Source organism: Salvelinus namaycush, chromosome 20, assembly GCF_016432855.1.
Source record: "Salvelinus namaycush isolate Seneca chromosome 20, SaNama_1.0, whole genome shotgun sequence".
NCBI lineage: Eukaryota > Metazoa > Chordata > Actinopteri > Salmoniformes > Salmonidae > Salvelinus > Salvelinus namaycush.
Genome location: NC_052326.1, coordinates 26,688,641 through 26,716,454, shown reverse-complemented (window position 1 = coordinate 26,716,454; position 27,814 = coordinate 26,688,641). Strand labels below are relative to the sequence as shown.

General features: G+C 40.8%; 1 protein-coding gene across 1 annotated transcript; it reads right to left on the bottom strand.

Annotated features, from left to right (window-relative positions):
* Positions 1-759: 759 nt before the first annotated feature.
* On the bottom strand, positions 760-27,814 carry capzb (capping actin protein of muscle Z-line subunit beta). The gene is made up of 8 exons (XM_039015937.1): positions 27,626-27,814; positions 21,923-22,012; positions 5,823-5,944; positions 5,497-5,610; positions 4,787-5,045; positions 4,488-4,553; positions 3,032-3,108; positions 760-1,832 (listed from the first exon to the last, which is right to left on the bottom strand). Exons 1-8 carry the CDS (start codon positions 27,626-27,628, stop codon positions 1,745-1,747), a joined length of 819 nt encoding a protein of 272 aa, XP_038871865.1. The 5' UTR covers positions 27,629-27,814; the 3' UTR covers positions 760-1,744.

Here is a 27,814-nt window from a genome sequence, read left to right as displayed (position 1 = left end):
GGCTATGAAAAGCCAACTGACTTTTATTCCTGATTATTATTTGACCATGCTTGTCATTTATGAACATTTTGAACATCTTGGCATAGTTCTGTTATAATCTCCACCCGGCACAGCCAGAAGAGGACTGGCCACCCCTCATAGCCTGGTTCCTCTCTAGGTTTCTTCCTAGGTTTTGGCCTTTCTAGGGAGTTTTTCCTAGCCACCGTGCTTCTACACCTGCATTGCTTGCTGTTTGGGGTTTTAGGCTGGGTTTCTGTACAGCACTTCGAGATATTAGCTGATGTACGAAGGGCTATATAAAATAAACTTGATTGAGTAACAATAATAATGCCATTTAGAAGATGCTTTTATCCAAAGCGACACAGTCATGCGCGCTTACGTTTTACGTTTGGCAGGTCCCAGGAATCGAACCCACTATCCTGGCATTGCAAGTGCCATGCTCTACCAACCAAGTAACAGAAGACCAGAAAGTGATAAGTGCATGCTTACATTTACTGATGTGAGGGAAAATAACACATGCAGTGTGTGGAGCTGAACTGCTGTGCCCAGTGCCCTGATGTCACTAATAATAGCTGAAGCTGGCCATCACTGTCACAGCACAGTAACCTAACATTTTTCCATTGGTCATCTCTAGATAACTGGTTTAATTAAATCATAATCTTTAGATAGCCCAAGAACAAGTCTGGAGCAAAAAGTTTCAACCTTGTGAGTGATGGACATGATGCAGAAAAGAAGCAAAAGTGAAAATATTACAATAAATAGTTTTTTTTACTGTTTTTATTGTTGCTGGAGGCTCTAATACAATATGAATCATTAGCTTACAAAATAACAAAATACAACAAAAAAGATTCCCCCCAAAACGGAAACGGTCAAAAGCTTCCTTCAAGACGCAAAAAGACAAAACTGTGACCCCCAACATAGACCAGGTGAAAGGGAGAAAGAGAGACAGAGGTATGCAAATCGTCACATTATACACAGTGTAAGAGGGGGACTTAATGACATGGGTATACACAGTGAACTTAACAGTCCCTCCCCATGTTTTAGAGGTCTACAGCTCCATCCCGGGATCCAATGCTTTCAGACTCACAACGCATGCGGGTAAGAGTGGGACGAAGGTCAAACCATTAACCAATCCTTACAATACATAATATCTAGGGCCACCCTCTCCCATTCCGTTTGCCATTACATCACCCAGAAAAATGACAGTTATATTTCAAGAAAGGTGGTGGCACAGACACTGATATAATGGGTACAAGAAAGAAAACGTTGGTGGAAATGAATGACGATTTGTTAGCCCAGCCAAGCTACAGTACAGTCTGTATCTGACTCTGTCCCCTAACCAGAGGATAGGGGAGAAGCTGATGTCACTCATTCAAAACAGACCCAGCTGTGACAGAGCTATAGGGATTATAAACATTGCGGTAAAACTGTAAGATTATCATTAACCTTAAGAATACTATCATAATATTCATAACATGAGAGAGACAGAGAGAGAGACAGGGTGGGTGAATGGCTTGATAGCGAATGAGATGCCTCAAAACAATGCGTGAAAATAAACAAAAACACAAAAGGCTAAGCATTTTCTCCTTTTTGTTTTTTCCACAAATGAACAACAGTGCAGCACTGAAACAGGCATGGAAGGAGAGACGTACAAACAGAAACAGAAAAAAGATGGTTGGAGTAAGGTGGAGATAGTGCGAGGGGAACAGAGAGAAAGAGGAAAATAAAATAAAAAATAGCATCTCTAGCTTTGCTGTTTGCGTTTAAGCGCCTCCATCAGGTCGTTCTTCAGAGCCTCCTGCTTCGACTTGTCAGCCAGGGTCTGAACACTCCTGTCAGGGAAGAGGGAGTGAGACAGATTAAATATACACTAGATTCCAAATCAACCTGTAACACCGACTCCCCTAAGCACTCCTGTAGATATTTTTGATAAATAAATAAAAACCTAAGCAATATGATAAAAGCTTCACTCAGCCTCACAGAAGCTAAGGTGAAGCAAGTACCATAACACATTACAATAGTTTCAGATATACAGGAGTGCCAAGGGAATAGGGGCCTATTTGGAACTCAATTAATAGATGCAGTAAAAGTGAATTTGTGAGAAAGCAAATAAGATGGGTAGATAGAAGACAAATAGGTAGAGATATAGAGCAAATTCATTTTTAAACAACAAGTTGTGAGGATATCACATTGTCTCCAACTCTCACTGTAGAGAGAAGATGGCTGGGTTAATACACTCCAGACACTTAGGTGCAATCAACATTAAATGTTTAGTCAGGTAAGTTTATCATCTAGGACTCTTCCTCATGCAGTTGGTTGTCTCAAACTGCATGTTGGCACGGTTGGCTTAGCTGCAACAAACGCTCCTTGAGAAACAATGTCAGCGTGTTGCAACTTTCTGGGAAACCACTCAATCACACAAACACCATACCACACATGCAAGCGCGCACACACATTTCTCCAACGCCACAGACACACAGCCTGTTGTCCCATGCCAGACGATACCTCTGGCCTTAGTCAATGAAGATCTGGCGCTGGGTAAGGACCTGAGACAGCTCCTTCTGGAGCTGCCGGTACTTTTGGTTATCAGGCAGAGAGTCAATAGATCTGGACCACAGTGGAGAGGAGGGGGAGAGGAGAAAAGGAGAAGAAGAGGGACAGGCAGACAGACGAGGGACGAGTGGGCATAGAGAAGAGAGTGGGCAGGGGAAGGAGGAGGGAAATGGAAGCAAATAAACAAGGTTGAAAAATGTAGAACTGAAAAACAGACAATGACATGGGAAGCAGATAACACAATATGGCAGAAAAAAATGAGGGAAAATCCCAGTCAACAGATGAGCTGTAGTAGCCAAGGTTAAAAACAGGCGTGTGGCTGAAAGAGGCCTAACTAGAAATGCAGTAGGAGACTGCAGGAGCCCATTAGTACCCGTCTTTGACGTGGATGTCAGGTGTGCTGAGACTTGGAGCATCTGCAGCAGAATATAGTGACTTTATATCAATGTGACAAGTGTGTGTGTCCGCACTCACGTACCTTAAACCATTGACGATGTCCTTGGTCTTCCCAAAGTAGATCTCGTTGAGAGTGGAGCGAATCTTATTCTCCATATCCTGAGGTTAGAAAAATGAATTGACATAACACTAATCTTGTGATATCCATATCAATAGATAGTGCCTTCAGAAATGTTTTATACTCCTTGACCTATTGCACATTTTGTTGTAACAGCCTGAATTCAAAATTGATTATTTTTGATCACCCATCAGCACACAATACCCCATAACGACAAAGTGAAAACATGTTTTTAGGATTTGTTGCTAATTTATACAGTTACACACACACGCACGCACATGGTGGTTTACATGGATTCCTTAGCTGAAATAATGCTAAAGTAACCCCATGTAAACCAATACAGTAATATAATTTCTCACACATTGAAAATGAAATGCAGATATCTAGTTCACATAAGTATTCACACCCCTTGATGGCGATTACAACTTTCATCATGGATATGTCTGTATCAGGGTTGCATTTTTCCTTGTAGATTTTCTCAAGCTCTGTTAAATTAGATGGGATTCAAGTCTGGACTTTGTTTGGGCCACTCAAGGACTTTCACATTCTTGTTCTGAAGCCATGCCCTTACCAGTCTCCCAGTCCCTGCCGCTGAAAAGCATCCCCATAGCATGATGCTGCCACCACCATGCTTCATGGTAGGGATAGTGTTAGATAGGTGATGAGCTGTGCTTGGTTTTCTGCGACAGAGCACTTTGTATTCAGGCCAAAGAGTTCAATTTTTGTCTCATCAGACCACAGAATGTTTTGCCTGTGATCCGAGTCTTTCACATGTCTTTTTGCGAACTCCAGGCGTGCTGTCATGTGCCATTTTCTTAGGAGTGGCTTCCGTCTGGCCACTCTCCCATAAACCCCAGATTGGTGAAGTGCTGTAGAGACTTGTTGTTCTTCTGGCAGGTTCTCCCATCTCAGCCAAGGAACTCTGTTGTTCTGTCAGAGTGGTCATTGGGTTCTTGGTCACCTCCCTGCCCGGTTGCTCAGCTTGGTAGGACGGCCACCTCTAGGCAGAGTCTGGGTAGTTCCATATTTTATTGCATTTCCCAAAATCCATTTTTTTTGCAATTCTAGAAATTGTTTTATACCCTTCCCCAGATATATGCTTCATCACAATCTGAGATCTACGGACAGTTCCTTTGACTTCATAGTAAGGTTGCTGCTCTGACACGCACTGTCAACTGTGGGACCTAATATAGACAGGTGTTTCTTTCTAACTCATGTCCAAACAATTGAATTGGTCATAGGTGGACTCCAATGAAGTTGAAATCTCAAGGATGATCAAAAGAAATTGACCTCAATTTGGAGTGTCATAGCAAAAGGGTGTGAATACTTGTGTAAATGATACTTCTGTATTTCATTTTCTATACAGTATGTCAGTGAGTGTGCATAACTGCATGCATATAGTAGATGTAGTTCTACCCACCTCCACCAGGCGGCCGATGTTGGCAATATGTGGGGAAGACTCTCCAACTGTCTCGTCTTTCTCCATCTGGAAGAGAGAGATGAGGGTATTGTACAGTCCAACAGTGGAAATATGTTGCAACAAGTAAACCAAGAGACAGATTACAAAACAAGACAGATTACGAGAGCATGTACACACACAACCAACCCCCCCACAACACACACCACCCCTGTTCCGCCCCCACCCCCCCCCCACACACCCGTTCCTCCCTCCCACCCACCCACCCACATCCTCTCACACACACAGTTGTATGCAAGTACCTGTCTTGTCAGACTGCCACCCAGGTTCATGGTTCCAGACCCAGTCTTGGTCGTCTGGAGCCACAGCATAACGGTGGAGGTGAGTTTGTAGTGAGCGGTCCGTCCGCTGGATTTCTCCTGCACCTCCACCACATGGATGGAGTCCCAGCAGCCTTTGATCTTCTTGGAGCCGTCTCCAGCCTTCTTGATGAGGATGACCCCAGCAAAGCCATGATCCAAGTCCCACAGATACACAGATGATACGCCACCCTCAAAGTACCTGACAACACAATACATATATATATATTTTTTTAATTGAACCTTTATTTAACTAGGCAAGTCAGTTAAGAACAAATTCTTATTTACAATGACGGTCTAGGAAGTGGGTTAACTGCCTAGGGCAGAACGACAGATTTTTACCTTGTCAGCTCGGGGATTCTATCTAGCAATCTTTCGGTTACTGGCCCAATGCTCTAACCTCTAGGCTACCTGTCTCCTCTTAGGAGGGCTTGGATATTTATGATAAGACTCATTGGTGGTATTACCGGGTTATTTATTTTCGTCATAGACATGGCATAGCCAATGAGAATTGAGGATCCAAACGACCCACTTTATAATAACAGTATAAATGGTATTACTGTGGTGTAACGATACTCTAAAGTGTCAATAATGAGTCCGTCTGTTCCTTTCACATTCTGACTTGGTCATACCAACGGCATACTGGTACTCACAGGTCTCTATACTGGTCAAAGGCATTGTTGGCTTCCACCTCTAGTTTGCGCAGGCGGGCAGATGGCATGGCACCATCGTCGATGGGTGGCTCATACTTATTACTCCATGGGGATCTGAGAAACAAGAATGAGCAAGAGAAAATCCAAAATCAATCCTTTGTGACCAAACGGATGTCCATCATTTGTGTGTGGTCAAATGTTCATGTATGACAAACAAATAATTGTAATGACATTAATTTTTACCAGGCATGGTTTCTGAGGAGAAGGATATGTGGGAAGGGAAGTAAGGTAGAGATAAAGGAGGAGCTGCAGGTTGTCAGTCCTACCTGTAGGAGTCACCGTCTCTGTTGTAGTCACAGAGCAGGTAGTCTTTCCCCACCACCTTGTCCCGGGCGATCTTCAGAGGCTGGTCCACAGAGGAGAGTAGGTCCTCACACAGACTGGGCACCTGGACACAGACAGAGAAAGTTCTCGCGACATGTTCCAACAACACACTTGATACTATTCGACATGCTCACACACACACTTTCATTGACGAACTTACACGCAGACCTTCTCGCAAACTTAGTGCCGTCAGGAAGTATTCACACCACTTGACTTTTGAAAAATTTTGTTTTGTTCGGCATTTCAAATTGATTAAATTGAGATTGTCTCACTGGCCTACACAGAATACTCCATAATGTCAAAGTGGAATTGTTTTACAAAATGTTGAAAAATGTATTATGAAAAGCTGAAATGGCTTGAGTCAATAAGTACTCACTGCCATAACAAAGGGGTTAAGTTGAGGAGTAAACATTTGCTTAACAAGTCACATATTACATTGAGTGGACTCATTTGTGTGCAATAAGTGGTTAACTTGATTTCTGAATGACAACCTCATCTCTGTACCCCACACATTCAATTATCTTTAAGGTCCCTCAGTCAAGCAGTGAATTTCAAAAACAGATTAAATCTCAAAAACCAGGGAGGTTTACCAATGCCCCAAAAAAGGTAACCTATTGTAAAAAAAAGCTGATTTTGAATATCCCTTTGAGCATGGGAAGTTATTACACTTTGGATGGTGTATCAACACACCCATTCACTACAAAGATACAGGTGTCTTTCCTAACTCAGTTCCCGGAGAGGAAGAAAACCGATCTGGGATTTCACCACGAGGCCAATGGTGACTAAAACAGTTAGAGTTTAATGGCTGTGATAGGAGATAACTGAGGATGGATCTGCAGTTCCTACTGGTCAATGTTTTCAGGCTGGTTGTATTGGTGCTAGCTAGGTACCAAGCTAAAGATAGCTACCCCAGAAGATGTGGTCGAACAAATGATGCTTTATTACAAACACGGTTTCGTAAACATCGTTCGTGGCCGGTGTTTGCCGACTTTTTTGTACAGCTTTGACAGTGTTCCTGTATCTTTTTTTGACACGCAAAGACCCAAACGGCATCCCATAGTATGCATGTTGTGAAGCTAAAAGCAGTGTAACTCCGGTAGGTAACATCTGAAAAATAGCGCACTTGGTAGAGTATACAGGTGCTCGACCAGTCGGCGAACACCCTCGACAGAGAACGGTTGATTGTCCTTGACAATGAATTCCATTATCTTGGCTTTAATGGATTTCACCTTTGAGTTGTCTCGCTGAAATTCTGACTCTTTCAAAATGACTGCTCGACTTGTTGACTGCTTGATCCACACAGCAGACATTGTGTGGGCTAGGTTAGGAATGATGTGTAGCGCAAAATCTTACGTGGCACTATTACATCATGTACCTACGTTATATAGGTATGCACGGTAGCTTTGACATCGGTTTTTAACATCTGTGTTAAACTAGACATTGATACCGATGTTGGCATTTTTAGCTAATATCGTCCGATTCCGAAATATGTTCACAAATATATTGTGCATCCCTAATGTGTTTGCTTGTAATCAGCAAGAACTAGCTTTTTTAGGATAAAAATAAATGGAATGGAGCTAAGCACAGGCTAAATCCTAGAGGAAAAACCTGGTTCAGTCTGCTTTCCAACAGACACTGGGAGACAAATTCACCTTTTAGCAGGACAATAACCTAAAACAAGGCCAAATTTACACGAGTTGCTAACCAAGACGACATTGAATGTTCCTGAGTGGCCTAAATAGAATTGAATAATAATAATAATAAATAAAAATCAGCAAAAATAAGACTTGAAAATAGCTGTCTAGCAATGATCAACAAACAACTTGAAGAATAAAAAAATATTTAAAAAATAAAGTGCAAATATTGTCCAATCCAGGTGGGCAAAGCTCTTAAAAAAAAACCAGGAAGACTCACAGCTATAACTCAGGGATGTGAATAATTATGTAAATGAGATTATTTCCTTTTATTTTATTTAAAAAAAAACATGTTTTCACTTTGTCATTAGGGGGTATTGTATGTGTGTGTGTGTAACAACAAAATGTGAAATAAGTCAAGAGGTAAAAATACTTTGAAGGCAGTGTACATGAACAGTCAAATGTTCTCCAAAACACTTTCAAAAAATAAAGGTCTCTTAAGTTTACTCAGTGATTTTTTTAAGCATACTGTACAATTTTATACACAGTGTATTTGAACAGGTACCATAGTAACTTACGAACAACAGATTTCAAATACAGCCAATATGATTTGGAACCGATCAATGTGCCCCCCCCCCCCCCCTATCAACCCACAAATGCTCTGACGAATGCCTTGAGGCCGATACGTAAAGCTTATTAAAGAGCAGTGAAACTATCAAGAGCAGTGTGCGGGTTTCTTCTTTTTTCCTCAGCCCATCAACCCACTCTACAAGCACATTTAAAGACAGAGAGCAATGACTCACATATTTTGAGTCTTTAAATTTAGTCTAAATTATATTTTGTGAAAACCGGTATGGATCGACAGATTTGAATTTTTACAATATCGTCTACAGTATAACGATATTTTAATACAGTGCTAAATTAAATGAAAAGTTGGACAACTTCACATTCAGTATTGTCATAGTTTGGTTGAGTATAAAACCATCTGAATGGAGAAAGCCTATTAAAATCACTTACAATTAATTTGTTGCCATTCAAGGGTGATACACTACATATAGAAACACAGGTCTCGACATGATCTCTTGTCCGGGACAAGTAAAAGAAACTGACGGACAAGAAGAATATAGATTTAATAAAATTCACAATATCAAACAATTACTCCAATCAGAATTGGATCAGAGCAGCAAACATTGGAATAATATTCAAATCTATTTTTAATGTACATAAATAAAAAAGCCTACATGTGAAAGTGTAGGAGATATGCATTTTGGCTACAGCCTCATGTCCGAACCAATGCTGACATGAGGGAAGGACCAGAAAATGTAGCCAAACTTTAAAAGAGACTTTTAATTGACAAATACACTGAGTATACCAAACATTAGGAACACCTTCCTATTATTGAGTTGCACCCCCCTTTGCCTTTGGAACATCCTCAATTCGTCAGGGCATGGACTCTACAAAGTGTCAAAAGCATTCCACAGGGATGCTGGTCCATGTTGACTCCAATGCTTCCCACAGTTCTGTCAAGTTGGCTGGATGTCCTTTGGGTGGTGGACCATTCTTGATTCACACAGGAAACTGTGTGCCTGGATACAGCTCTTAGCCATGGTATAATGGCCATTTACCACAAACCCGAGGTCCCCTTTGCTATTAGAAACTGGTTACCAACGTAATTAGAGCAGTAGAAATAAAATGTTTTGTCATACCCGTGGTATATATATGACCACGGCTTTCAGATATACGGCTTTCAGCCAATCAGCATTCAGGGCTTGAACCACCCAGTTTATCGGGCTCCCGAGTGGCGCAGCGGTCCAAGGCACTGCATCTCAGTGCTAGAGGGATCACTACAGTCCCTGGTTCGATTCCAGGCCATCACAACCAGCCGTGATTGGGAGTTCCATAGGGCGGCGCACAATTGGCCCAGCATCGTCCGGGTTTGGTTGGAGTAGGCCGTCATTGTAAATAAGAAATTGTTCTTTATTTAACTAAGTTAAGGTTCAATTAAAATATATACACTACCGTTCAAAAGTTTGGGGTCACTTAGAAATGTCCTTGATTGAAAGAAAAGCAAATTTGTCCATTAAAATAACATCAAATTGATGAAAAATACAGTGCAGACATTGTTAATGTTGTAAATGACTATTGTAGCTGGAAAAGGCAGATTCTTATGGAATATCTACATATGCGTACAGAGGTCCATTGTCAGAAACCATCACTCCTGTGTTCCAATGGAACGTTGAATGAGCTAATCCAAGTTTATCATTTTAAAAAGGCTAATTGATCATTAGAAAACCTTTTTGCAATTGTGTTTGCACAGCTGAAAACTGCTGATTAAAGAAGCAATAAAACTGGCCTTCTTTAGACTAGTTGAGTATCTGGAGCATCAGCATTTGTAGGTTTGATTACAGGATCAAAATGGCCAGAAACAAAGAACTTTCTTCTGAAACGCGTTAGCCTATTCTTGTTCTGAGAAATGAAGGCTATTCCATGCGAGAAATTGCCAAGAAACTGAAGATCTCGTACAACACTGTGTACTACTCCCTTCACAGAACAGCGCAAACTGTCTCTAACCAGAATAGAAAGAGGAGTGTGAGGCCCCGGTGCACAACTGAGCAAGAGGACAAGTACATTAGGGTCTAGTTTGAGACAGACACCTCACAAGTCCTCAACAGGCAGCTAAATTAAATAGTACCCGCAAAACACAAGGACATTTCTAAGTGATCCCAAACTTTTGAACGGTAGTGTATATACAGTACAGGTCAAAAGTTTTAGAACACCTACTCATTCAAGGGTTTTTCTTTATTTTTACTATTTTCTACATTGTAGAATAATAGTGAAGACATCAACATTTTTGAAATGACATGGAATCATGTAGTAACCAAAATATTTTATATTTGAGATTCTTCAAAGAGCCACCCTTTGCCTTGACAGTGTTGGAATCGGCTAAACTTTGATCATTGAGATAGGAAATGAAAGAGACTTGGTTATGTCAGAAGTTAATGGTTTTATGAAGAAAAACAATGGACATCTGTGGATTAGATGAAGGAATGTGTTGAGGTCAGGAGGTGAGGACAGATTCTCTTAAGGGAGTAATAAAGGTTTGTTATCCTGTTACCCTCTTTATTAGCTTCCTGTGGAGCCATAAAATGTAAGGATTGGAGGAGTGTTTTAAGTAGGATGTATATAACTGAAGAAAGAAATGTTTTGCTGTCTGATTACAGCTGTACAGAACCTTTGGGAATGATTAAACTTGGTTAAAGCTTCGAGAGTTATTTACTCTGAAAAATAAGAACCTAACAGCTTTGCACACTCTTGGCATTCTCTCAACCAGCTTCACGAGGTAGTCACCTGGAATGCATTTCAATTAACTTCTCTGCGCTACGGATCCCTTTTACGGGATCACTTTCCTAAACAACCGCTAGAATTGCAGGGCGCCAAATGCAAAAATATTACTAAAAATATTTATAATCATGCAATCACAAGTGAAATATACCAAAACACAGCTTAGCTTGTTGTTAATCCACCTATTGTGTCAGATTCTGAAAATATATTTTACAACGAAAGAAATCCAAGCTTTTGTGAGTGTAGCTTTCAATGCTACAACAGCTAGCCCCAAATTAGCACGGTCACGAAAGTCAGAAAAGCAATACAATTAAATCGCTTACCTTTGATAATCTTCGGATGTTTCCACTCACGAGACTCCCAGTTACACAACAAAAGTTATTTTTGTTCGATAAATATTACTTTTATCACAAAAAAACACCATTTGGGTTGCGCATTATGTTGAGAAAACCAAAGCCGTGTTCCGTTCGACAAATTCCAAAAAGTATCCGTAATGGTCGTAGAAACATGTCAAATGTTTTTTTATAATCAATCCTCAGGTTGTTTTTAACATAATCAATAATATTTCAACCGGACCATAACCTATTCATTAAGAGACAAACGGAAAATGGAGAGCTCCTCTCACGCGCGCAGGAACTATTCGGAGGACACCTGACTAGTTATGAAAAATCTCGTTCATTTTTCAAAATAAAAGCCTGAAACTATGTCTAAAGCCTGGTCACAGCCTGAGGAAGCAATTGGAAAAGGAATCTGGTTGATACCCCTTTAAATGGAATAAAGACGGTCCAGGAAACACATTTTTATTTTATTTTTTAAAATAATCACTTCCGGGTTATATTTTTTAATCAGGTCTGCAGAATACGTTCTGTTATACTCACAGACAATATTTTGACAGTTTTGGAAACGTTGGAGTGTTTTCTATCCTAATCTGTAAATTATATGCATATTCTACGATCTGGGCCAGAGAAAATGTTTGTTTACCTTGGGAACGATATTAAAAATAAAAAAAATAAAAATAAAAATCTGACCCCTAGCATCAAGAGGTGTGCCTTAAAGTTCATTTGTAGAATTGCTTTCCTTCTTAATGCGTTTGAGCCAATCAGTTGTGTTGTCACAAGTATAAAGAAGATAGCCCTATTTGGGTAAAAACCACGTCCGTATTATGGCAAGAACAGCTCAAATAGGCAAAATGAAACGACAGTTCATCAATACTTTAAGACATGAAGGGCAGTCAATACGGAACATTTCAAGAACTACTAAAGTTTCTTCAAGTGCAGTCGCAAAAACAATCAAGCGCTATGATGAAACTGGTTCTCATGAGGACAGCCACAGGAATGGAAGACCCAGAGTTAACTCTGCTGTAAAGGATAATAAGTTCATTAGTTACCAGCTTCAGAAATTGCAGCCCAAATAAATGCTTCAGAGTTCAAATAACAGACACATCTCAACATCAACTTTTCCGAGGAGACTGTGAATCAGGCCGTCATGGTTGAATTGCTGCAAAGTAATCACTACTAAAGGACACCAATAAGAAGAAGAGACTTGCTTGGGCCAAGAAAGACGAGCAATGGACATTAGACCGATGGAAATTTGTTATTTTGTCTAGAGCGCAAATTGGTCATTTTTGGTTCCAACCGCCGTATCTTTGTGAGACGCGGTGTGTGAATGGATGATCTCCGCATGTGTATTTCCCACCGTAAAGCATGGAGGTGGTGGTGTTATGGTGCTTTGCTGGTGACACTGATTTATTTAGAATTCAAGGCACACTTAACCAGCGTGGCTACCACAGCATTCTGCAGAGTATGCTACGCCATCCCAACTGGTTTGGGATTTTTTATTTACTATGCAAGTCAGTTAAGAACAAATTCTTATTTTCAATGACGGCCTAGGAACAGTGGGTTAACTGCCTTGTTCAGGGGCAGAACAACATTTTTACTTTGTCAGATCGGGGATTCGATCTTGCAACCTTCCGGTTACTAGTCCAACGCTCTAACGCTCTAACCAGTAGGCTACCTACCTAATAATGGGGCGGAAGGTAGCCTAGCGGTTAGTGAGACTATCATTTGTTTTTCAACAGGATAATGACCCAACACACCTCCAGGCTGTGTAAGGGCTATTTGACCAAGAAGGAGAGTGATGGAGTGCTGCATCAGATGACCTGGCCTCCACAATCCCCCGACCTCAAACAAATTGAGATGGTTTGGGATGAGTTGGACCGCAGAGTGAAGGAAAAGCAGCTAACAAGTGTTCAGCATTTGTGGGAAGTTGTTCAAGATGGTTGGAAAAGCATTCCAGGTGAAACTGGTTGAGAAAATCCCAAGTGTGTGCAAAGCTGTCATCAAGGCAAAGGGTGGCTATTTGAAGAATCTCAAATATATCTTGATTTGTTCAACACCTTTTTGCTTACTACATGATTCCATATGTGTTTTCATTGTTTGTCTTCACTATTATTCTACAATGTAGAAAATAGTAAAAATAAAGAAAAACCCTTGAATGAGTAGGTGTTCCAAAAAAACAATTTACTGGTAGAGAGAGTGAGCGAGGTAGAGCGAGCGACGTCGCGAGAGTGCGAGCGACGTAGCGAGAGAGCATGTATACACACGCTATTTTGGCAATATCGCCCAGCTCTAGGTGTGGGTGTGTCTGTGTGTGTGTGTGTGTGTATGGTGTAGACATAGATTGCGGTCTGCACTGATCACTCGCATAAACACATATGGGATAGCTAAAAAGCAGTCCGGCTACAATATGCTGTTTTAATATTTGAAAATGTTAGCAAGGTGACATCGCCCCCTGAACCCCCTTTCATCCTCAAAAGTCAATTTTACCAAAAACTATAAACCTGAGCAAATATTCACTACCCAATTCTACATCTAGCTAAGGTGTTTTGTGGTAGTAGAATCAGAATGTGACATTTGTAATGTGCACGACATTTGCTAGCTAGTGTCTGCTTGCTGAACCAGTCTCAAAAAGTCAAGGATGCTAACAACGCCAGTTCACACACATTCAAATGCTGAATAGCCCCACTAGCTAGCTAGCTAGCATAGTGAAGTTTTAGCTAATACACAAATGAGTAATCATGATTACCTGTTCTGCCGTGATTCGTGCGCCGAGTTCTATTGCACAGCTGACTGCTCTCTGTAATATTTGGCCAACAAGATAATGTTGCACAGTAGTGAGGCACAGTGGCAGCTCTCAGAGTCAGATACGGGCGGCAGGTAGCCTAGGGGTTAGAGCGTTGGGCCAGTAACCAAAAGTTTGCTGGAGTGAATCCCTGAGCTGACAAGGTAAAAACTTTTTTTTTCTTTTTTTTTTCTTCTCATCTGTAGTTCTGCCCCTGAACAAGGAAATTAACCCACTGTTCCACGGTAGGCCGTCATTATAAATAAGAATTTGTTCTTAACTGACTTGCCTAGTTAAATAAAAAAGGTTCAATAATTTTTTTTTTGAAAACATGTAGATTTCTGAGGACAACCCCGTACAACTTCAACAAGCTGGCAAACTAGCTATGGCCATTCAAACAAGCTTGGAATAGGGTGCTAGCTGGAGCATAGTTTGCCGTAGTAGCCAGTGCAACATAGCTACCGAGAGCAGTGATTTTCAGAAGATGAGTTCCTCTTCCGACGCGAGACAACGGGGGGGACAAAGAAGTTATCTTTGGCAAAAGCTGGGCTAGACTGTAGCGGTTGAGAGAGGGCATAGCGTGCGTGAGAAAAAGATGACAAGGAGACGAGAGAAAGCTGGCATATGATGTCCCTGAATGAGGGGGAAATGAGGTTAAACCAATTTTCCCCTCATTCCATGTCTACTTGCTAAGTGGGAGAGAAGGTGACAGGGAAATGAGGGGGAGAGAATAAGAATTAGAATGACAGTCTCAGGGGATAAAGGGGTACAAATGACTACTCAGAGTGACATGGACCCCCCCCCCCATCAGAACACACAGAGACAATGCCTGCTTTGTTCCACGGACACAGCCCCACACCTGGCAACCGCCAGACACACAGAAACAGAGGGGGGACAGAAGGCAGGCAGAAGTGGGAAACTGGGGTAGAAAGTAGAATCAAGGAGGAAAGAGAATGGTTGGGGGGACAGAACAGTATAGAGGGGGAAATGGTGACGCTAGAGGAGGTGAGCTCAGGTGATTCTCAACCGTAAGAAGCGAGTGTAAGGAGAGGGAGGGGCTAAATGGGCTCATGTTGAGTGATTGACAGCGTTGCTAATGAGCGCTAACAACCAGATACAGAGGAGCGGGCTGAGGCGGTCAAGGAGAGTGCTGGTGCCCAGGGGAGTGAGTTGTCAAAGGGGAGAAGAAAGGAAGAGGAGCAGACGAGGGTCTGAAGGGAAAAACGGATATGATCCCCCAAAAAATGTGGAGAACAATCACTAGAGAATGTGTGGTTTGATTCAGCTGTCTGATTCAGCTTAATCTGTCAGATGTTTTTGCACTACGGGAGAATTCAAGCACAGTCCTGGCTGTTAGTAGGTAGTCTACTGTAAGTCTGTATAAGCTAGCAGAGTTCCGCAACTCCATAATGTACATTAATGAAGTTGAGATGAGTGTGTGGACTGTATCTCCGACTTCGAGTCGCTGTCAGTCGATACTCCTTAAAATGTTAATTGCTACATCTATTTTTGGACTTATAAATGATTATATACACCCAATGAATCTTGAAGAATATAAGTTATTCATGCCTCATGAGTTTAGTTTAACTTTCGTACCCTATCAGAGCGCAAAATAATCTTGCAATGTTTGTAAACAATATGAATGCAAACAAACACTGTATAGCCTAAAAACATGGTTAAACTAATTTTAAATGGCATGGATGGTAAATTCTTGCATCCATAGCTCTGTTATGAATTTTAGAGTGGTTCCAGGATCGAATCCCCAAGCGGACAAAGTACAATTCTGTCGTTATGCCCCTAAGCAAGGCAGTTAACCCACTGTTCCCCGGGCGCCAAAGATGTGGATGTCGATTAAGGCAGGCCTCCGTACCCCTCTGATTTGGGAAGACACATTTCAGTTGTACGACTGACTAGGTATTCCCCTTGCCCTTTCTCCAGGCCAGTTCCTCAGCTTTTTACCGAAACAGAAGCGGGGAAGGTGCTTTGTTACAGTTTTAATTACAACTAATTCTAGCTTTAAAACCCTCACTGTGCACCCATTTGTCCTCTGTAGCTATGTGCTTTTCTTTTGTTGAAATCCACATTTTCAGATAAAATGTTACCCAAATACAACCACAGACTCTTCCCTCGTATCGACTGAGACTCGATGTAGTCGTAGGTACACTCCGCCCAAGGTCGTTGCAACCTAACACCACCGAGATGTACACATCATGGAGTTCAGAAATACAGCTATGACAATTCAATCAGTTTTGATTGATACGAGCTTCCGCATAACAATACATGTAAATATGTTAAGTATTCATCTACACCAGTGGTTCTCAAACTTAGTCCCGTAGCCCTTCAAAACATTCAACCTCCACCTGCGTACCCCCTCCAGCACCATGCTCAGCGCACTCCCAAATGTTTATTGCCATCGTTGTAAGCCTGCGCGCCACACACATTTATTAAATATAAAGAATGAGTGTGCGTTTGTCACAGCCTGGTTCGTGGGAAGTGACAGAGCTCTTATAGGACCAGGGTACAAATAATAATAAACAATAATTTTGCTCTGTATTTAACCATCTTACATAAAACTTTATTCACAATTTGACGAACATAGGTTAATGAGAAGGGTGTGCTTGAAAGAAGGCACATAGACTCTCTCCAATACAACATTGCAGAGCTGTCTTAAAATAATTTTCCACAGTCTGTGCCTGTATTTAGTGTTCATGATAGGGAGGGCTGAGAATCCACTCTCACATAGGTAAGTGGTTGCAAAGGGCAGGGTCTTAAAATTTGCCAAGGCAAGAAACTGAGCGCAGCCCAATCCGGAAATCTGGCAGTGGCTTCTAATTAAATTAAATTTTCACAGAACCGCTTGTTGCAATTTCAATGAGGCTCTCGTTCAGATATTGGTAAGTGGACTAGAAGCAGGGCATGGAAGTAATTTCTCCAACAATTGTTTGCAGAAAGATTATTTCACTGTATCACAATTCCAGTGGGTCAGAAGTTTACATACAGTGGGGCAAAAAAGTATTTAGTCAGCCACCAATTGTGCAAGTTCTCCCACTTAAAAAGATGAGGCCTGTAATTTTCATCATAGGTACACTTCAACTATGACAGACAAAATGAGAAAACAAAATCCAGAAAATCACATTGTAGGATTTTTAATGAATTTATTTGCAAATTATGGTGGAAAATAAGTATTTGGTCAATAACAAAAGTTTCTCAATACTTTGTTATATACCCTTTGTTGGCAATGACAGAGGTCAAACGTTTTCTGTAAGTCTTCACAAGGTTTTCACACACTGTTGCTGGTATTTTGGCCCATTCCTCCATGCAGATCTCCTCTAGAGCAGTGATGTTTTGGGGCTGTTGCTGGGCAACACGGACTTTGGTCCGTGAAACGATATATATATATTTTTTAATCTGTGTTTCCTGGCCAGTCTTTCTTCCATTTAAAGGGGTATCAACCAGATTCATTTTCCAATGGCTTCCTCAGGCTGTGACCAGGCTTTAGACATAGTTTCAGGCTTTTATTTTGAAAAATTAACGAGATTTTTCAAAAGTAGTCAGGTGTCCTTTGAATAGTGCCTGTGCGCGAGAGGGGAGCTCTCCATTTTCCTTTTCTCTCTTATTGAATAGGTTACGGTCGAAATATTATTGATTATGTTTGTTAAAAACAACCTGAAGATTGATTATAAAAAACATTTAACATGTTTCTACGACCATTACGGATACTTTTTGGAATTTGTCGAACGGAACGAGGCTGTAGTTTTCTGAACATAAAAAAAACGCCATTTGGATTGCGCGTTATAAAAGTAATATTTATCGAACAAAAAGAACATTTGTTGTGTAACTGGGAGTCTCGAGAGTGCAAACATCCGAAGATTATCAAAGGTAAGCGATTAATTTGATTGCTTTTCTGACTTTCGTGACCATGCTAATTTGGGGCTAGCTGTTGTAGCATTGATTGATACATTCACAAAAGCTTGGATTTCTTTCTCTGTAAAGCATATTTTCAAAATCTGACACGATAGGTGGATTAACAACAAGCTAAGCTGTGTTTTGGTATATTTTACTTGTGATTGCATGATTATAAATATTTTTAAATTTGGCACCCTGCAATTCAGCAGTTGTTTAGGGAAATGATCCCGTAAATCGGGATCTGTGCGCAGAAAGGTTAACATTCTAAAGATTGATTCAGTACATCGTTTGACATGTTTCTACTGACTGTTACGGAACTTTTGGACATTTCGTCACGTTATAGTGGAGGTGCTTTGTGACTTTGGAATTGTTTACCAAAGGCGCTAACCAAAGTAGCTAATTGGACATAAATAACGGACATTATCGAACAAATCAAGCATTTATTGTGGACCTGGGATTCCTAGGACTGCATTCTGATGAAGTTCAAAGGTAAGGAAACATTTATCATATATTTTCTGGTTTCTGTTGATCCCAACATGGCGGCTAATATGGCTATTGTTCTGAGCTCCGTCTCAGATTATTGCATGATTTTCTTTTTCCGTAAAGTTTTTTTGAAATCTGACACAGCGGTTGCATTAAGGAGAGGTATATCTATAATTCCATGTGTATAACTTGTATTATCATCTACATTTATGATGAGTATTTCTGTTGAAACTATGTGGCTATGCAAAATCACTTGATGTTTTTGGAACTAGTGAATGTAACGTGTGAATGTAACCAATGTAAACTCAGATTTAGATAGAAATATTAACTTTATCTAACAAAACATGCATGTATTGTGTAACATGAAGTCCTATGAGTGTCATCTGATGAAGATATTCAAAGGTTAGTGATTAATTTGGTCTCTATTTCTGCCTGCTATATTTCGCTGGAAAAAATGGCTGTGCTTATTGTGGTTTGATGGTGACCTAACAATCGTTTGTAGTGCCTTCGCTGAAAAGCATATTTGAAATCGGACACTTTGGTGGGATTAACAACAAGAATACCTTTAAAATGATATAAGACACATGTATGTTTGAGGAATTTTAATTATGAGATTTCTGTTTGAATTTTGCGCCCTGCACTGTCACTGGCTGCTGTCATATTGATCCATGTAGTGGGATGCAGCCATAAGAAGTTAAAAAGGGGGTGATTCATCTGATCCTAACGGTTATAGGCCAATTTAAATTTTGCCCCGTTTATCAAAAAGTGTTGGACAAACTTGTCAATAATCAGCTGACTGGCTTTCTTGAGGTCTATAGTATTCTCGCTGGTATGCAATCTGCTTTCCGCTCAGGTTATGGATGTGTCACCTCAACCTAAAGGTCCTAAATGATGAAACCATTGCCCTTGATTCTAAGCAATGTTGTGCAGCTATTTTTATTGACTTGGCCAAAGCTTTTGATAGGGTAGATGATTCCACTCTTGTGGGCTGGCTAAGGAGTATTGGTGTCGCAGAAGTCTTTGGCTTGGTTTGCTGACTACCTCTCTCAAAGAGTGCAGTGTATAAAGTCAGCACCTCTGCTGTCTCAGCCCATGACTGTCACCAAGGGAGTACCCCAAGGTTCGATCCTAGGCCCCACTCTCTTATCAATTTACATCAACAACATATCTCAGGCAGTAGGAAGCGCTCTCATCCATTTATATGCAGCTGATACAGTCTTATACTCAGCTGGCACCTCCCCGGATATTGTGTTAAACGCTCTAGAACAAAGCTTCCTTAGTGTCCAACAAGCTTTCCCTGCCCTTAAACTTGTTCTGAACACCTCCAAAACAAAGGTCATGTGGTTTGGTAAGAAGAATGCCCCGCTCCCCACCAGTGTGACTACTACCTCTGAGGGTTTAGAGCTTGAGGTAGTCACCTCATACAAGTACTTGGGAGTATAGACTTGGTTTCCTCAATCATAATCGCTCCTCTCTCACCCCAGCTGCCAAACAAACCCTGATTCAGATGACCATCCTACCCATGCTAGATTACAGAAACGTAATTAATAGATTGGCAGGCAAGGGTGCTCTCGTGTGGCTAGATGTTCTTCACCAGATTTGCCACCAATGATCCGTATAGGACACATCACTGCACTCTATACGCCTCTGTAAACTGGTTGTCTGTGTACCCATCGCAAGACCCACTGGTTGATGCATATTTATAAACCCTCTTAGGCCTCACTCCCCCTATCTGAGATACCTACTGCAGCCCTCACCCTCATCCTCCACATACAACACCCATTCTGCCAGTCACTTTCTGTTAACGGGATTGCAGCCATAAGAAGTTAACGGGATGATATGACAACAGCCAGTGAAAGTGAAGGGCGCCAAATTCAAACAGAAATCTCATAATTAAAATTCCTCAAACATACATGTATCTTATACCATTTTAAAGGTAATCTTGTTAACCCCACCAAAGTGTCCCGATTTCAAATAGGCTTTACAGCGAAAGCACCAAACGATTTTGTTAGGTCACCGCAAAAATCACAGAAAAACAGTCATTTTTCCAGCCAGAGAGGAGTCACAAAAAGCAGAAAGAGATAAAATTAATCACGAACCTTTGATGATCTTCATCAGATTACACTCATAGGACTTCATGTTACACAATACATATATATGTTTTGTTCGATAAAGCTCATATTTATATCCAAAAACCTCAGTTTACATTGGCGCGTTATGTTCAGTAGTTCAAAAAAATCCGGTGATTTTGCAGAGAGCCACATCAATTTACAGAAATACTCATCATAAACTTTGAATAAAGATACAAGTTTTACATAGAATTAAAGATACATTTGTTCTTAACGCAACCGCTGTGTCAGATTTCAAAAAGCTTTACGGCAAAAGCACAATATTCAATAATCTGAGAACAGCGTTCAGCCACAAAAGGAAGCCATACAGGTACCCGCCAAATTGTGCAGTCAACAAAACTCATAAAAAGCATTATAAATCTTCACTTACCTTTGCTGATCTTCGTCGGAATGCACTCCCAGGACTCCCACAAGAAATGTTCGTTTTGTTCGGTAATGTCCATCATTTATGTCCAAATAGCTATTTTTGTTAGCGTGTTTGGTAAACAAATCCAAAGTCAGAAAGCACGTTCACTAAAAGCTGACGAAATGTCAAAAAGTTACGTAACAGTCAGTAGACACTGGTCAAACGATGTATTGAATCAATCTTTAGAATGTTTTTAACATAAATCTTCGGTAACGTTCCAACCGGAGAATTACATTGACTTCAGATGTGCGATGGAACAGAGCTCCCTCTCACGTGAACGCGCATGGTCAGAGCATGGCCAGGTCATGGTAGACCTGACTATTTCCTGTCTCCTTCAGCCCCACTACACAGTAGAGGCATCAGACAAGGTTCTACAGACTGTTGACATCTAGTGGAAGCCGTAGGAAGTGCAAACTCATCCATATCCAACTATGTGTTCTGTAGGGGCTGTGTTAAAAATCGACCAACATCAGAATTCCCACTTCCTGTTTGGATTTTTTCTCAGGTTTTTGCCTGCCATATGAGTTCTGTTATACTCACAGACATCATTCAAACAGTTTTAGAAACTTCAGTGTTTTCTATCCAATACGAATAATAATATGCATATATTAGCAACTGGGACTGAGGAGCAGGCAGTTTACTATGGGCACCTCTGTGCACCTTTCATCCAAGCTACTCAATACTGCCCCTGCAGCCACAAGAAGTTAAAGGTCCCCAAAGCACACACATCCCCGGGTAGCTCCTCTTTTCAGTTCGCTACAACTACAGACTTGATTATGTTGGAGGCGCTTCCATTAGACAGATCTCTGCTATATCATGGATCAAGAGTTGACGTAAAGCAAAATAAACAGGTTGTTTTTCCAGCAGCAGACTATGATCGATAATGTCAAAAGCTGCACTGAAGTCTAATAAAACAGCTCCCACAACTGTCTTAATTTTTTCCGCCAATCATCAGGTCATTTGTAAGTGCCGTACATGTTGAGTGCCCCTCCCTATAAGGTTGTCTTCTGCTGGAGACTCACCAGGTCGATGAGGTCACTGAGATTCTTCTCGATCTGCTGGGGAGGAAGACGCCTCATCAGGTCCAGAGCACAGTCCAGCTGCTGGTCATTCTGAAACACACAAAATAAGAGTCAGCTTTTGATACACATTCCAACACACAAAATGTATAGTTCTGCAAAAGAAAGTCTAAAAGCAAGTTCCACTTGCTTTTTGTCAACTTTTTTTTATTTTACAAGAGAAAATGTGTGTTTCACTGTTCATTTTACATGAACTTGTTCCTTGCCAAGTTCAACCCTGCAGAAAGAGTCAACAGTTTAAGCTGGTCTTGGAACATATAAGAAGCTGGCTGTTTTAACAGTTGATTTTCATGAATCTTTAAAAAAAGGAGATTAAATGAACTTTAAAATGTTTTAGTTTAAAATGCATCCCCATCACTGTCTACATTTAATCAACCAAAATAGATTGAATTGACAACAGAGCCAAAAAAGTTTCCGGCCTCCCACACAGCCCCAGCAGAATGAGGAGGCAGCCAGTGATGGATGCATGTTACATTCTTACAGTAGATACGACAGGGCCGAGCAATGCCGTGACTAGGGTATGTAGAGAACATTCACACCTTGACAACAATAGCCATACACTCACTCACTGCATCCTAAGATTACATAGGTCATGGAACTAGCTGCTCATGGTTTCAGTAACGGCCTTTATCAAAGCAAAACTAAGTGGCATGAGAGAGGAAGTTCTGGATTTGCCCCTAAATAGCCTTGTTGTGTATGTGATAGGTCTATCAAGTACACTAGGCAACTTTACAACACATGGTAGATTCCTTTAGGGGAGTGTCTAAATCTACAACTGGGCCCTGGCTAAAAACTCAGCTTTAGGACAGGGTCAAACATGAAAAACATTTTGTTACCATGGTAGTTAGAAGACAGATTGACTGGTTACCATATAAGGCAATGCTGTGGAGCCTCCAGTTATTGATACAGGCCAGTCATTTTATGGCATCTAGAAAGACTTAAAATAATGTTGTCCTATGTAAATTATTTGATTGCTTGAGAGCTCATAAATGAAGACAACAGTTCCCATCAACTGAAAATGTGACTAAACCTATACCAAAAGGATGTGAACGAGTCACTCCACTGCCTCTCCTACTTCCTCTGCTATAAAACTGAGTACAAACCTTTGTGAGGAAAGATAAGTTATAATTTTTTTTTAAAGACTAATTTGTGGAGAATGAGTATCCATTACAATACTCTGTTCTTACTGGCACAATTACCATAGAACCGACAGTTATGGATGAGACTCAATAAAATAAGTCATAACTTTTTTTTTAAGTTTAAAGGAATGGCTTGGAAACTCTAACCCTGGCAATTTGACTGGTAATGGGTACGCTCACAATTACTGCCTGGTATTGTAATGCAATCATTTCCACGGTAATGTAGAATGTTCATTAAAAATGATGTTAAAGGTAAAATGTGAACAGCATAGTGGGTAAATTTCCACAACTATGAGAGTTGAAGCGTGAGTCTCAACTTCTCCGCTGTTTTGGTCCCCTGGCTACCACGCTGTTAACAGCGTGAAGCGATCGCATGCACATGCCCAGATACTGTGTGACTGTGTGAGAGCGAGGTGTTGCATCTCACCCATCTCAATATCTGCGGTGCTGCTCATGGCATGGCAATTCACTGAGTCTACCTTTAACTGTGCTCATGCAATGTTTTTTTTCCAATGCAGTGGAGTTGAATCAACAAATCCCAGCATGGATGGGTACACTTCCTGCTTTTACTTCCTGCTTTGCTCCTATGGGTAAACTCGCACAGGCGGCCAGTCCACCCATTATGCCATCATTGACTTGAATGGGAACGTCCATTTTATTTGTTCTATTTTTATGCGGGCACATGCAGTCAGGAGCAGAGGAGAGAAGAAAATGTCTCTTTTTTTATTGTTAAGTTTTTTTATGATGACTGCTGTCATTTGGCTGGCCAATTACCATGATCCAAAATTCCATGGGCTCAGGCTTGCTTTTTGAATACAGGCGTGTTGTATTGTGTTGTATTACTGACAACTTTGTCAAACAAGCACATATAAATAAATGTGATTAAACTGAACTTCAGAAAGAAGGATGAATGAATGAATACGGATTGATTCATGGCATCAGTCCCTCCACAAGCTTTCCGTATGTTCAATTACTGAGGAGATCTAGCAGTGGAACAGAGAGGATTGTTGTTAATGGGGAGAAGCTAAGCTAGCGGACCACCTAGCAGAGACTTCCCTGAGGGTGATCCCTCTCTGAACTATGGTGAGCAGGTTATCAGCATGCAGGGAAGGACAGGCCAGCCACAACATGAAACCCCTGAGAAATGTACAGGACAGAGATATCTGGAGTAGAGGTCGACCGATTAATCGGCATGGCCAATTAATTAGGGCCGTTTTCAAGTTTTCATAAGAATCGGTAATCAGCATTTTTGGACACCGATTATATTGCACTCCACGAGGAGACTGCGTGGCAGGCTGACCACATGTTAAAAGGACCCACCAGCTTTCATGTTCTGAGCAAGGAACTTAAACGTTAGCTTTTTTACATGGCACATATTGCACTTTTACTTTCTTCTCCAAAACTGTTTTTGCATTATTTAAACCAAATTGAACATGTTTCATTATTTATTTGAGACTACATTGATTTTATTCATGCATTATATTAAGTTATAATTTAAAAAGTGTTCATTGAGCATTGTTGTAATTGTCATTATTTTTTCTATATTTTCTATAAAAAAAAAATATATATATATATATATATATATATATATATATATATATATATATAAAAAAAATCGGCCGATTAATCGGTATCGTCTTTTTTTGGTCCTCCATCAATCGGTATCAGCGTTGAAAAATCATAAATTGGTCAACCTCTAATCTGGAGCAACTCAAGTCAAGTTTGTATTCATCCAATTTGAACTTAACGCAGTTCTGACTGTAGTCCTATTCCAATTAAATAAATAAAAGTAACAGAATTTTAGTAAGTACTGATAAATAGTGCAGCAACACACTCATCTTGAGAGATGCAAAGACAACAAATTGAGATATAGCCTAGAGACCTAAAAGTCTAGAAACAACACAAACTGAACACCTGTCAAAACACATGGTGGTTCTCATAAACAACATCTGATTCACAAACAAAAAAACACACCAATGCCAATATACAAATTCACAGGAATACCAGTAATCAACTCAATGTCTTTCAATTTATACGCATGAGCAACCACAGCTAATATAGTCACGGAAACCCTTAACAAAGAGTTGCAGTCTGTTTTGGAATGGGTGGCCCACTAAAACTAAGAGCATTGTATTTGGTACAAATCATTCCCCAAGTTCTGGATCTCAGCTGAATCTGGTAATGAATGGTGTGGCTGTTGAACAAGTTTAGGAGACTAAATTACTTGGGTGTTACCTTAGATTGCAAACTGTCATGGTCAAAACATATGGATTCAATGGTTGTAAAGATAGAGGTCTAACCGCTTTTTTGACACCACTCCACAAATCAAGTCCCGCAGGCTCTAGTTTTATCTTATCTTGAATATTGTCCAGTCAAGTGCAGCAAAGAAAGACCTAGTTAAGCTGCAGCTGGCCCAGAACAGAGAGGCACATCTTGCTCTTCATTGTAATCAGAGGGCTAATATTAATACTACACATGCCAGTCTCTCTTGGCTAAGAGTTGAGGAAAGACGGACTGCGTCACTTCTTGTTTTTATAAGAAAGAATGTGCGGGAAATTCCAAATTGTTTGCTTCGGCAACTTACACACAGCACACACACTTACCCCACCAGACATGCCACCTGGGGTCTTTTCACAGTCCCCAGGTCCAGAACAAATTCAAGGACAAGTACAGTATTACACAGAGCCATGAGTGCATGGAACTCCTTTCCATCTTATATAGCACTAGTGCAGAAAACCTGGTTTCAAAAACCAGAATCTCACGGCACAACGCCTCTCCCCCATTTGACCTACTTGTTGTGTGTATGTACTGACATGTATGTGTAACTGAGATACATTTAAAAACATTAACATGTGTATGCAAATTGTAAAGTCTTGCCGAAAGTCTTTTTCGTTATACATGTCAGACCCCAGTTAAACTAGCTGTCACCATTGGCGTCGGCTAATGGGGATCCTAATAAATCAAAAATCAAATGCCAAGTCATCAGATGAAACCGGAGCAGCTGGCTATAGGAGAATCACACAGACAGAATCATTCCTTCCCTAAACAAACTCCAGTCTGCTTTCTCCTGAACACAGCCAAGGTTTTCAGATCATGTACTGCATGCCCTCTCTCACACTTTTGGGTTGTTTCTAGGCAGATGAATCAGCCTTGTTCAGCCGACACCTGCACTCCCTGACACTGTTTACCAACGCCCTAGTCTCGGTGTAAACACTGCTGGACCAACTGCCCTGGGGGCCGAGAAGAGCAGCGAGGATGGAACAACATGATGGATGAGGTCAGCGGGTGGCTGGGGAGACAAGCCATCTGCTCTCCATTATAATGTATCAGACCTTCATTCCAAGTGTACAACATTCATAAAAGGAGTAGAGTGGAGTTTGATGTGAGAATGTAGCTAGTTAGATTTGTTGGTGACAAGGCAGCCACATTACTTCAAGTGTTTAAAGCCATTAGGAATTTCAAAATAATAATAAACAAGTATGTAATGGTAATGTTTTTTTGCATATCCCAACTCCCCTGCAGGAAGTGGGGTCATAGCTAGGGTCGCCATTGTACAGCATCCCTGGAGTAATTTGAGTTAAGTGCCTTGCTCAAGGGCACAGTGAACGATTTGTTAAAATGTTTTCAACTTGTCAGCTCTGGTATTCGAACAATCAACCTTTCGTTTACTGGCTCAATGCTCTAACCTCGAGGCTACCTGCCCCATAATATAGGCCTATATCGTAAAAATAATTGCTACTGTTATTTTTCACTGTTGTTTTATTTCTTTACTTACCTACTGTTCCCCTAATACCTTTTTTGCACTATTGGTTAGAGTCTGTAAGTAAACATTTCACTGTAAGGTCTACTACACCTGTTGTATTCCGCGCACGTGACAAATAAACTTTGATTTGATTTGAATTACCATGCAATGGTGGTTGAATATATTTTGTCAGGTGCACCACAATATGCCTAACATTGAAAGGATGTTAGTGAATTATTTCATGAAACAATTTCACAGTTACATTATTAAACGTGTTTTTCAAAAAGTTACACTGTCAGTAAAGAACAAAAGATACTGAACACGTAATTCACATTGTTGAAGTCAATGAAAAGTTGAGTTGTGGCCTCAAATCCACTGGAGAGAAGGGGCGGAGCAGGCCGATTTTAGCGACAGGCAACCCAGCGCTTGTACTATTTTAACCATGGGGTGTGCAAGAAGAGGGGGTAGCGAGAGTGAGACCCCTTTAATCCCCGAACTAGTTTCTCAATCCAAAACATCCTGTAACTTTATTCTGCGCGCGGAACATCAAGCTGGCTAGTTAGTTAACAATGAAAATCGGAGTAACATTCATAGCTAGGTCGTTTAGCTAACTGTGGGTAGATCATTTATATGAATGTATATGCCACTGTCGAAACGCAACACAGCACTTCCTATAAAAGGACAGATAGCATGCTAGCTGGCTAATATCCCTTAGCAGCCCCACCAAAAACGACCCATTCCTCCAGCTCTTCTCCGCGGCCTTACCATGTCTGCGGCGCTCAGTGACGATCTCGGAGAGGAAATATGCTTTACACGTACGTTTTATTGTGCTTGCACAACTTGTTCTTCTATACTGTTGTTGTTTTTATCCCCACCAGGTAAATTATGTTTCTTTCGCCTCCCTCACGGAACCCAGCCCTGTCAGCGAATTCACTTCCTCAACCGGGTACAGGA